Here is a 13,607-nt window from a genome sequence, read left to right as displayed (position 1 = left end):
GTACTGTCTCACAGTTCCTGAGGGCCAGGAAACAAGATGTGCCTCAGCTCGGTGGCTCGGGCTCAGGGTCTCTCTTTAAGCTGCAGTGAGCCCAGTGGTGAGAGTCACAATCTTCAGAGGACCTGACTGTGGCTGGTTGGGCTGGAGAGCTGTGTGAAGACAGTTCATTCATGCTGGCGAGCAGCCTCAGTTCTTCCACACGTGAACCCTTCCAGAGGGCTGCGTGAGTGTCCTCACAACACGGCGGCGGGCTTCTCTCAATGTGAGCAACGTAGGAGCAAGAACAAGGAGGGTGGCACAACGCCCAGGGTGAGCTCGTCCCTGGAGGTCACGTGCCATCACACCCACCCACTCTGCCATTAGCCAAGCACACGCCACCTTCTGAAGGAAACAGTATCAAAGAGCTGCAGGGACACTGTAAGGCGTGAAACCATACTCTTGATTTGATCCTTGCCAGAGTTGAGCTTTAACTGGTCTCTCTCTCTCCTTCTCAGTTTTACCCTTATTGTAGGGATTGAGAATTAGTCTCTTTCTATCTTACAAGGCTCAAAATGTGTAGACTCTCTATATACTTCTTTGTCTATTTGTGAACTCGATACTTCATCTTGTTTTTAACCAGCCAACACACACACACTATGAGTGCTCTGTGTTAGTTAATCTCTTCCGCTTCAGGCACAGGTTCGTTCGGTCCATGATCTCACACAGCTGTCTCACCTTCTCAAGCTCAGGCAAACCACAGGCCACCCGCAAGCTACTGGGCTAACTGTCCTGGTCCCAGTGCAGCGGGTCACCCTCTGTGGAGGAGGGAGCTGGTGGTGACAGTGGGGCTCTAGATGTACCTGACTATTCAACAGGCAGAGGGTCTCTTAGATGCCTGCAGGGCTGGTAGGCTTGCTGTAGTGGGAACCTTTCAGCTCAGTTAAAAACCTAGCTGACTTATCACTGTAATGGGAACCCATCATTTGTGAAAAAGATCAGGTATGGGAGCATTTCGGACTCTCTTCAGAAGGAAATTCTTAAATTGGGGCTAAAAAGATCCACTTAAAAAGAGCATTTTATCCAATTTCTAATCTCATAATTGATTCTTTTCAATTAATTAATTAATTCCTTTCAAGTAATCCTGTACTGAAACAACTTCACTAATGCGGCAGGCAGGGCCTAAGGTAAAGGGAAGGGAAATGACATTCATTGACTCTTCTCGCGTGTTGAGCGCTACTCTAAGTATTTTACAAGTCATTCAATTTAATCCTCACATCAAAACTGTAAGGTAGGCATTATTATCTTCATTACATAGATGAAGAAACCCAGCCTAAGGGAACTTAAATAACTGACTCCAAATCACACAACTAGCAGAGTTAACACTCAAGCCCAGGTTTTCTTAACTCTAAATTCCACTGTGTTAAGTAAGCTCTTGCTGGTAGTAACATATCCAAAATGTCAGTGATCGACCACATCACACGGTTTATAGTAACTGGAAGGTAAAGGCTGAGTTAAGGTCTGCTCCAGGCTGCAGGTCTACTCTACACGTCTTCTCACACTGGGATTCAAGCATAAGGAGCTTGAATTTCCCATCTAGAAAGAATTCAAGCCAAATCACACAAACCACATCTACAGCTCCTGCCCAGAGCTGGCATACGTCACATCTGCACATGCTCCATGGGCCAGAGCAAGTCACATGGAAGCCCTGCCTTGGGGGGAGAGAGTATACTTTGCCTACTAGGAGTTAGTGGAAGTCACCTGGCCAAGGACATAGACTGTTTCCTAGGAAAAGAGAGAATGTATTCCATGTGGCAAGAAAAGTGAAGTAAGTGGCTGATAGCTGGAGGGGCCAACTGCAGTAGTCATTAGTGTCTGTCCCCCAGATAACTGCAGTTCTCTTCCAGGGCACATGGGGGGCTGTGCATCTTCATTCTATCAATGCCATGGGTAGCCCAGCAACTTGCTTTGGTCAATGAAATATGAGCCAGAGTGATGTTACTTCTGGGTGAAAGCTGGATAGGCTGGTGCACACGTGGGCACTTTATTTCTGACAATGCTTCAAATGATGAGTGCAGCTTGGGTCCCTGAGTAAGGACAATATGGGACAGAGCCCCCAACCAATCCATGATGACCACATGGCATGAACAAGAAGGTATGTGGGTCATTTCTGTTACCTCAGCATGAATTTGCTTATTTTGACTGATCTACGTCAATTAGATTATTTCCCTGAGGAATGGAAACCAAGAAAGAGAAAGAACTGGGTGGTGAGCAATGCATGACAAATGCCAAGGTTGAACCTAAGATACTTTATGACAAGTCAAAACTAAATTAAGTCTTCAATGAAAGAAGTGGGACAAAAGTCCCTGTCAGACGCTCTAAGGCAATTATTCAGAAAAATTCTATGGTAAACCCGATCACAGAATAAAGATTCACTTCCTAATATAATCATTATTTTTTTTCCTATATCAAGCTTATTTAAGGTAATGTTCACAAATAATCAAAAATATTAAATACATACACGTATATAAACTCATTAAATATCTCCTACTAAATATCTAGGTAAATTTAAGGAAAATGGAGACGTAAGGCAAAAATAAAAGACTTCCCCAGAATTAAGATGGTGAAACAAAAGAGAAAGAGAATGTCACCTTCCTAAAAAGGTGTCTCCTTATCTCTAAAGGTAAGGAGAGAAGATGATTCTTTTACAAGCACACGTACAACTTTCCCAGAGAAAGCCTTAAGCACATGAAAGTACCCACTATAATACAAGGCTCAGTACTAGAATTCAATAAATGCTAGGTTGACTGAGGCATATGATGGGGGAAACTGCAAAGCTCAGGAGTATAGTGAACTTCATTTCTGTCTAAACACATGCCAAGCCTTTTAAATCAAAATAGGAAGCACTTACTGAAAAGCTACCTTATGGTTGGCACAATGCTAAGACTTTTCATAGGGAAGAAGTAAAAAGAATCGTAAAAAGCATCAAAAAGTCTTTTTAGTAAATTCAAATAGTAAATTGGCCAAGTAGATAGCTATAAAAAATCAGTTTCCAACAGGTTTGGATATTAGACACTGAAAAGAACTAATAACCAAAAAGTTGTAGCGGCTGTTTCAACTGCATTTTTTACAATTTAATAAATGTAAAGTTGCTAACTTTTTGAAAGTTATATTACAGTCTGTACGTTGCCTATTACTTAAGTCTTGTTTTTGTGTTTAATTCAGCTAGGATGATAGGCAGAGAGGAAAGTGACAAAATTTACACCTAATTGATTTTTAAAAGCTTGGATAAATTTTCACCTTTAAGTGACAAGCTCTCTAGAATGACAAGCAATGTGACAGGTAAAAGTAAATGAAACAAAACTGAATTACCCTTGTCATCAATCTTGCTCCGCTGTGTAGTAAATCCAGTTTGGGAGTGACACATTCTGAATTTTACTATTCAAGCACTAAATGAATCTGTCTCTTCCACAGTGATAGTTCTAGCACAACAGTGATACATATCCTCATTTTAATTAACCTAATGGTCTATTCACCGATCATACTTGGAGGTCTATTTCATTACCCTAAATTAACATTTTCTTTCCATTAAAGTTACAGATAATAAAAAAAGACATTGCTTCCACGTGTGGTTTATAACACATTTAATCTATAGTTCTCCTTTGCTTAGTGATTACAAGCACTTAAACGTTCTCTGAGCCCAGAATAGACCCATACTGTCAAATGATTTTTATTTTTTTTAAGAATAAAGGGAAGTCAATGGATAAAGAAAAAAAAAAAAAAAGTTCTCTGAAAAGCACTTAGAACTACTAGCAGCCCCATGATTTATTTACTCCTCTGCAGGGAGGGCCATTAATAAGGAGAATAAAAATGCAATATTTCAAGAATAAACATATCTAGTCATTAGCTCAATGAAAGCAATTCTAAGAAAGGTGTTGATTGATATTTTAAAAGGTGTGATGGTTCTCCTTAAAGTAAATGGGTTTGTATTTACAAAAAATAATTGAATAATCCTAACACATTTTGTCATTTTATTCTCCTTGCAATTAGAAATTTAGTTTCTCAAGTTTAGAGTCAAGCGTAAGAACAACAATAAAGTAATTTTAATTGTTCTAGAGGACTGTTTAAAGCAAATGTTTGCCAATTTAATGAGAAATTATTTGATCATAATTCTTTGATACAAATTCAGCACCTAAGGCTAAACTGTCAACCCTTAGACAGAAATTAACATATATATCAGCTCATTACTGTTTACTTTCCAAATTAATCCCTGTTGATCACAATTAAAACATAAACCTTAATTTGATTTAAAGATGGTTTAAATTTTTTTTTCACATTATCTCAGGTTTAAAACATCCTCAGAAGTGCTGTTAGACAAAAGTGTATCCCTCTTCCCATCCAACCGCCACCCTATTTCAGAATTTACTCTCAGAAACAACGCTGATGCCCAAGAAACCCTAAGTATTAAACAGACATTCTATTTTCATTACATGATATTGTGAAACTCTTGTTGATTTGAAAATTTAGATATCTTATATAAGTTACTGGACTTAAAAGTAACCTATTAAATAAAATCTCTTGCCAGGAACACATCTTGTGTTAGATTTTTCTATGGAAACTTCCATAATGCATTGTCTCAAAATAGTCTTAGAGGTTTGTACTTTCAAAAATGCTTGCTATACATCTGAAGGCAGTATTTTTTAATTCGTTCAAATTCACTTCAGAAAATTGAATGACGATTTGGTTATTTCACTTTCCAGAAGAAAAAGAAACAAATGACATAAATACTTCAAGATGAACTATTCCCAAAATTAACCTTGGAAGCCTGGGACTAGTTTTGCTATCTATTAGGATAACACCAAAAAACAAAAGTTACTCATTCCAACTATTTTTCTTCAATGATTAATATATGAAACTATTTTATCAAAACATATATACATATTTTTGAGTTATGGGCCATTTTAATAAGAAGGTAAAAGGTTTTCCTAATTCCCTAACATTTCCTTAATTTGGAACAAATCATTTGAAACAAATGTTTTCTCTACTTAAAGAAAGCTACTGCTGAGAAGCTTAATTTAATAGTCTCCTAAAATACCATATTTTCAACCTACAACTTCTCTCTGCCTTGCTTCTTTAGCCTCCTATTAGAAGCGATAACTAATAAGAACCTGCTGTATAAAAATAAATAAATTAAATTAAATTTTAAAGAAAGAAAGAAAAAGACACCTAAAATATATTTTAAAAAAAGAACAGCAGTCCCCAACCTTTTTGGCACAAAGGACCAGTTTTGTGGAAGACAATTTTTCCACAGATTGGGGGTGGGGGGTTCATGCAGTAATGCGAGCGATGGGGAGCAAGCAGCACACGATGCTTCACTCACTCGCCCGCCGCTCACCTACTGCTGTGCGGCCTGGTTCCTAACAGGTCGCAGATCAGTACCAGTCCGCGGCCCGGAAGTTGGGGACCCCTGTATTACAATGTCTCTCCCTATCTCATCCTAGTCAACTTTATTTCCACCTGTGCTCCTTCAGTTAAATAAATGTGATCATTATCTCCTGTGTTTATTTCATTCATCACACCTTCCCACCCATTTCCTCATGCCCACTCTCTCAGCAATGCCTGTCCTCTTTTTCCTCTCCAGCTACCCAGATCCTGCCCATCTTCAGGACACAGCTTAACACATCTCTCAGCTCTGGACCATAAGGGCCTGACTCTCCTTTGAATCTCTAGAAACTCACTGCCACATAAGGTGTCACTTTGTTCTTCAACTGTGTCACATGTGTCAGTTCTGTGATGAGCTACTTCAGAGCAACTGGGACCAGCGTCAGCACCATACACCACATCCAGAGCCATTATCTCCATAAATCTGCACGGACACACCTGAATATACCCAGATGTCAGTCAGAGCCGAATAAAGGTAAAGAGGCCCAGCCCCATAACAAAAATTCACTAAAGCCACTCTCAACTGTCACATATCATACACTTGTATATATTACAGAATTCGGTGGAAAGATGATTTCAAGCAGTGGTCTAGTGGCTGTGTGAGACCTTGGCCAGGACAGGCCTCCAGGAGTTCTTGCTGGTGAGGCCCAAGGGCCGAGACCTCGCTGCTCCCTGGAGGAACCACACCTGGACCCACATCTCTTTCCACCCCAATATCTGACTGCCCTTCCATCAAGGAGTGTAGGTGCAGCACGGTGAACAAGCACACGGTAGCCTGGTGGGTGCCAGGATAACACATGAGAAATAGAGGTGGCTGGCTGAGTCTGCACTCATCTTGAGGGGGGAGTAAGCAGATCCTATTCCTAAATACCTACTTCAGGAAAGTAGCAAAGTCCTGTGCAGAAATTTTAAGTTTAAGGGCTGCTTAACTGACAGCCTTGGACCGAGTCGCCGTTAATAACTGAATGGATATTTCTGATGGTTCTCACCTACCCGCCTCATTGCCTGTGTCCAGCAAAGCTGCCCCCTTATAAGCCCAAATAAGTGACTGTATGTTATTTCTTACCTCTCTAGAAACTGACACAATCCACCACCCACTCAACATGTTCTACTATTTACCCTTCAGACACTGTACCTTTAAACATATTTTCATGAAAGTATTATACATGAAAGTAGAGTAAAATCTTATCTGATCTTAGCCTCGATTTCATCTAGCCTCCAGCTTAAATGGTTACTATCCACTTCATATGATTCACAACTGCTCTATGAAAGTAAGATGGACCCTGGAACTGAAAATTAAGAACACTGGTAAAGAAATTAGCTTAAGATATATATATATAATTCAACATTTTTTTATCCAAGTATTTAAAAAACAAAAAATTTTTCTTAAGGATATCTTTAATGAATAAATATATTGCCCTAAATGCTATGAAAGCTGAAATTACAATCACTATTCCATGAAGACTACTTTATTTTGTGGCACCTCTGCTGTTCTGGATGAAACCGACTTCACCCTCAGCTCTAAGGGTAGGTCTGAACTGGCCTGAACCAATCAGCATAATCCCATCCTGCTTGCTATAATCCTTGATTCAGGGATAAACACATGACCTGAGTTGGTCCAATCAACATAAAACCAAAATGCTATTATTCTCTTTCCCTCTGGACCATGTGGTATGTGGATGTGAAGCCTGGAACCACTGCAGCCATTTTGCTACCATAAGGGAAGCTATCCAAGGTCAAAGCTGATACAGAGAGAATACAGCCAAGAGAACCACAAAGAAACAGAGCCAGAGCCTGCCAGGCCTAAAGCCCACCGAGCTCTGGATTTTGTCAGTTATATGGGCACATACACTCTTTCGTGTCCAAGCTATTCTGAGGCAAGTGTTCTATTACCTGCAACTAAAAAGAAATGTCACTTATCATTCTGAGGCACAAAAAAGATAGGAGTTTGGGAGTAACATATACACACTACTACAGTATATAAAATAGATAGCCAGCAAGGACCTACTGTATAGCACAGGGAACTATACTCAATATTTTGTAATAACTTAAAAGGGAAAAGAATCTGAAAAAGAATATATATATATTTATATGTATATAAATATATATAAAACTGAATCACTGTGCTATACACCTGAAACTAACACAACATTGTAAATTAACTATACTTCAATTAAAAAAATAATTTAAAATATATATATACATGTATAAAAGATAAGAAACTGAAGCTTCAAAAGAAGTAGTAAACTTGCCTTAAATTGAACAGCTGAAAAAAAAAAAAAAAGAGTAAGGCCATAGGTTTAGGAGCAGAATGGACTCCTCTTATCCTCAAGGGTCAGGATGCTGGAGTTTTTACAAGAGGAATTTTCAGACACGATGCTGGCTAGGGCAACTCCTCCTGACCCGGCCAGCCCCTAGCTCTGAGGGCATGAAAAGCAAGAAATGGCTCTTGTGACTGTGCCTGCTGAAGGAGCTGAACTAAAGAGCTGTAATGACCACGGCTGAGCCTCCCTCCACCAACAGAAATGAATGCCAGACCCTCAGCAACATCACCATGGAGTATGAGGCTGCGGGGAGAACCATGCCCATTCTTCTCTCCAGTGGACAAAACCTACCCTGGGCTGCAGGAAACACAACCCTTCTGGTAAAATAATGAGAGCTTCATGTTTCCCTTCTGTGAAAACGGTAGCCAGGACCAACCACAGGAATGAGCAAGTATCTGGGGATTCTGAGGCTATTACACAGAGAGCAATCTCAAAAATATGTTCTCAAGAAAATGTGGCAGGGCTGAGGGTACTATCTGTGAAGTGTCAAAGAATTATAACTTGCCCTTCTCTTCCCAGCTTGCCTTCCTTTCTGTTGCCAGCACAGAGCAGTAGCACAGCAGCTGGGTGGCTACAGGCACAGCAGTGAGGAAGGGCTGGGGGTGGATGCAGAGGCCTGGACCCATCGAGGCAGTGGCAGGGGCTGGCATAGAGGTGGTGAGCAGCAAAGATAGCAGTGCGGTTGGCAGATCTACCTACAGCAAATTATTTTTGATTGAGCAAATAAGAAACCATATTGAGGATAATACGTGCTGTGTTTCTCACTGCCAGAGACAGTATTTAAAAAGAGCTCCAAGACGCTGAGTTAGAACTGAAAGTATCAATATGAACCCAGGATTTTACCATATACACACACATACACACAAAGAGACATGGAAACATTTACGGATGTGTATATATGTACATGTGGGTGTGTGTGTGTATATATATATATATATTTTTTTTTCTGTCCCCAGGTAGGGTCTCATTTTCTTCAATTACAAAAATGAAGGGCTACACTAGAGTTATCCTGAATCCCTTCCAGCATTAGAACGTTGGCAAACACAAAAATGCCCATCTTTCTGCAATCTGCCTAAACCTACCAAAAATAATACTTCAGAAAGACATGTCACGAGAGTTAGAAATTAGATATTCAACAGGAGGAGGCAGAATTATCAATTATATCTACCACATAACACACACCATGAAGTCGCACCTTATAAATGTTCACTCTCTAGGTGTTGTTAGCATTGAGAAAAATTCTCACCTTAGCAAATAATTTCTCTTAATGCTAGAAAGACACAACATGAACATCATTCTTCTTTAAAAGGGGGGCAGGGAAGACTATCAGTGACAAAACGCTACACTCTAAGTTATTTCACTTCCACTTTGCCCTAGAGATGGAATTTTAAATATTTAAAAACCAGAACACATAACATGCAGAGAGGAGCCAAGCAAAAGCAATTAGAATTGTGAAATATTAATTTTAGCTTTTGCTTCCTATAACCTTAATAAATGCATCAATCAAAATGTTAACTTTTCTGCTAAAACTAAAGTACAAAATGCCCTTGTAAAATGATACGTGTCTATGAATTCTTTTGCACTGTTTCACAACTTTGCCTCTCCCACAAGTAACCAATTTAGACACCATAATACCAGGATTCTTACTCCACTCAATGATTCTTTCAGGAAACATATATTTGTAAGTCGGTGCCTACCACACGATTAGACAGGATTACGTATGGCCACCACCCTTAACATCATCAACAAATGTACTTTAATGGATTGTCAGGGTCATCCAAAGTTTTAAAATATATGAATAATGTAACCAAAATTCAATTTAAATTAACTTTTACTAGCACCAGCAAGTAAAAGTACTGCACCAACAGCAGAACCAAAATGATACCACCAGGATTAAATGAGATGACAGGGAATTCCCTGGAGGCCCAGTGGTTAGGACTCCACGCCTTCCCTGATGAGGGCATGGGTTCGATGGCTGATCGGGGAACTAAGACACTGCAAGCCTCGGTGTGGCCCCCAAAAAAAAAAAAAATGACAAAAGTGGGCGAGGTGCTACACCAAGTGTGCCCTGGAGAAAAGAAACGCTTCCTGATCGTGACTCTCCAGCCCTCTGGGTACTTCCATGTACTACTTTGCATGGCTTTTTACCTCTTTAGTATCTTCATCTCTGACCCCTTCCTTCTAAACTCCTGCAGCACTTATTTCTATTAATCACTCATTAAATATTGTGTATATCATTCCTTGTGTTGTGAATTCTTTAAAAAATAATATTCAGTTTCTTCAGCTAGATCTTAAGCCCTTCAAGAGTGCAGACTGTATATTGTCTTTTTTATAGTTTAAATACCTTGCACAGTTAGTAAAATAATAAGGACAAAATAAGTATTAAGCCAGGATTATAGTTTTCTGAGCACTATATTTCACAATTATGCATACATTTAAAAGGCCACAGTCTTGGATCAACAGTAAAAAGCATAGATTTTAGTTCTCGTTCTTCCCAGAATAAGCCAGTGGAGTCACTCAGCCTCACTGGGCTTCAGTCTCCTCATCCACATGAAACGATGACCTCTTAAGTCCCGCCCATTTCAAGTGTCTAAGATTCTACATCACAGAGTTAATACAAAGTTTATTTAGTATTATTTTAGTGGCATTACATGGCCTTTTTTGACATTTTAACACTGATTTTATTTTATTTTTAATATTTATTTATTTAGCTGCACTGGGTCTTAGTTGCGGCATGAGGGATCTTTTTTTAGTTGCAGCATGCGGGATCTAGTTCCCTGACCCAGGATTGAACCTGGGCGCCCTGCACTGGGAGTGCAGAGTCCCAACCACTGGACCACCAGGGAAGTCACTTAACACTTTTTTTAAACAATTTTTATTTCTTACAACAGAGTTGGGTCTCACAAATGAATCAAAATACAAAATGACTCAGTAAGTCAACTGCTCAAATGCTAACTGGATCATGTTCTACTAAAAGTTCATTCTACTCAGCTGTGGGACAAACTCAGGCCCTACAACATGAATGAGTTGACAACAGCTAAGCTTCTCCACTGGTTTTTAGAGGAGCACCAACATTACAGATCAGGAGAAAAGGAAAAAAGTTGTTTCTCCTATAACATGAGACGTGTTTGATTTTTTACATCAAACACTGTCAAAGTAAAAATTTCTTACCTAATCCATCTTCTTTTTTCCTAAACTTTCCCCCTTCGTTTTCTTGTAATAAAAGCAAACATCATGTCCCTTCTTTTTTATTTTTATTTTTTCCTTTTCTTCATATCAGAAAAAAGGTATCCAAACTTGGGAAACATCTGGGCACATGTTTTTAATATCAAACGGGGAGGTAAAAGGCATACCAAGCAAATGGATCTAATGCAACTCATTGTTTACTCTGGATTAAACTCCCAGGATGAGAGAAGGAGCTTGTGAACTTGCAGATATTTATCCAAATGAGATGCAAAAACTGTCTGTCTGGTGGAACAGATAACCACAAAGGTTGATGTCTCTGATGGGCATTAACCGATTTTCTATCTAACCCAGAAGCATTTCTCTGTTAAATTGCCTATATATGCCTGATGTCTCAAATGTTCTTTGAACCAGCCATATCATCTTACTGATTTCCTCATTAATTTCATGAGTTAAATAAAATCCTGACACAGATTCATTTTATATTTACCTGAGACTGATGATTTTACCTTTTTTGAAAATTATCCATTAACACTTGTAAAACCAGAAACCTATCATAATTCTGTAGGGAAGTATGACAGGTCTGTTTACATAACCACTGTTCCTTAGATTGCTTAGATTAAACAAAATACTGATGAAAATCAAAACCTTTTACATACTATCATATATTATTACTTCCCTTATAGGAATCATCATTTTCAGCGTACAAAAACAAACAAACAAAAAACCAATTTTTTTTAATGTACTGGTTTATTTTCTCCCATTAGGTTTACTGCAATTGTTCTGGTAAGCTCAGAAAAGCGAGAAAGAAAAAGATATTGACCATTAAGTCTGGCAGAATGAACAATTCATAGCCAAGACAGCTACCGCTCTGGCAGTGGGCAGGGGGTTCTCTTTGATGGGGCTTATCTTTAAGTTACCCCTGAGAATGAAAGAGCACATAGAGATGTGAAAGCCCACACAGATACATGGGCTGATGAGCAATGGGACCTTTGCAGCTACCATCAGCACCACATTGCTGACTCATTAAATGACAAAACGCACTTGACTTCAGCAAAGAACAACCAGCCCCTGTAATTCCATCACTTTCACGGAGACACCACATCAGAGATGCAGATGTTTCCTGACGTCAGAGAGGCTCTAGTGCCACTTGTGCCAAACCAGCATCATTTCTGTTCTGAGACATTTATTCTGCACAAAAGTACTATTTCGAATTTTGCTGTTAAATGGCAAGAAGTAAGGTCTTACTTTATGACTTTTCTGCAGGCATTTCTATAGGGAAAAGATTTAGACAGAGAGTTTCACAGAAAATGAACAAATACGGCTACTGGGAAGCAATTTAATTTGGTCAACAAATATGGTTACTGTACAGTCTTGTTAGTTGATGGAATCATTCAAAGTGCTGGCAGTCAAAAGTCAAACGTATTCCCTAAATGACAAGAGAGGTCACGAAGACAGATTAGTCAGAGTACTGGATACCCTACAACCCAGAGAAAGCTCTTGAGTCCGGGGCATGGAGGAGTAGATGTCTGTGCTTCAAAATAAATCAACTGTCTGCAAACAACTACTTTTTCAAAAGAGACAACTAAAGGGGAATATGATCCCAAACCAAGTACCAATCTCTAACTCCTTTTCTCACATTTCTCTCTTGTTGTCAGCTAATAATCAATACTCTCTACGGGAGCCTTGGTTGGAAGTGTGGCTTAGAATTTTCTCCTAAGATAAATAAAATGTGAACTAGAAAAAGTAATGGAAAGCTATTTACCAGAATGTAAATTGTGGTTATTTCTATAATGATGGGATTATAAGTAACTTTAATTTTCTTACTGGCATTTTTCTGTATTTTCTGAAATTTCCAAAGGGAACATGTATTACTCTAGTCATCAGGAAACAGATAGATATAGATATAGATATAGATATACACACATGTATATATGTATATACATATATATACACACATTTATATACATATGCATACATATGTAATTTAAAATATTTTCAAATAAGCACTGATCATTCAAAAGTTTTCCACATTAAATAAGCCTGAATTTTAAATTGATAATCTAGTTATTAGCTTTAAAAAAAAAAAAAAAAGCTTCAAAAAAATCCAACTATAATGTTTGATGCAACAGTGACTAAGTGATTTCTATCCTAAGATGCAGCATTTCCTTAAAAAGCTCAAAAGCAAGACGCAAGGTTCATTAACTTGGGGGAATCAACCTAGAGAGGCAGGACCACCACCAAGCCCCCACTCCCAGAGTTAGTATACATTTCTGCTCAAAGAAGCAAAGACTGTTAGACAGACTGTGTAAAATCCAAGTTTCAGAAACTGATCATTTTAAACTAAACCTCTCAAGGAGCATTTAAATCTATTTCCTTCATGCTTGAGGTAGTATGACTTCTATGAACCAATATCCAGCCAGAATTAGGATGATTTCTAAAATAATTTTAAAATACGCTCATATTCATCAAGCTCAAATAGAGCTACAGCTGCAGGCCAGGCGTGGTAGGTGACTCCAGAGGCCAGCACCTCTTTACTGGAGTTTGAAGAGCCAGGAAAGCACTTCCCATGTCAATTTCAGCAACAATTTTCCTTCTCTTCATTTCCCTCCACACAGTCCTTGAGATCCAAGAGTACCTGAACCCAGCCCAAACAATAACCCTTCCCTGAAGAACTTTTAG

General features: G+C 38.9%; 1 protein-coding gene across 5 annotated transcripts in view; it reads right to left on the bottom strand.

The window, feature by feature from the left end:
- Nucleotides 1–13,607, bottom strand: part of PRIM2 (DNA primase subunit 2) — a 281,680-nt gene that overhangs the window by 156,718 nt on the left and 111,355 nt on the right. For 2 of the 5 annotated variants that reach the window (XM_082414343.1, XM_082414344.1), the window contains exon 8: nt 12,691–12,771. The exons of the other annotated variants lie outside the window; for them this stretch is intronic. In XM_082414343.1, the coding sequence (XP_082270469.1) occupies nt 12,691–12,771 (81 nt within the window). The remainder of the gene's footprint in view (nt 1–12,690; nt 12,772–13,607) is intronic. 5 annotated transcript variants of the gene reach the window in all.

The sequence above is a fragment of the Balaenoptera physalus genome (genome assembly GCF_965194825.1).
Source record: "Balaenoptera physalus genome assembly, chromosome: 11".
NCBI lineage: Eukaryota > Metazoa > Chordata > Mammalia > Artiodactyla > Balaenopteridae > Balaenoptera > Balaenoptera physalus.
This window is presented reverse-complemented; position numbering and strand designations above follow the sequence as displayed.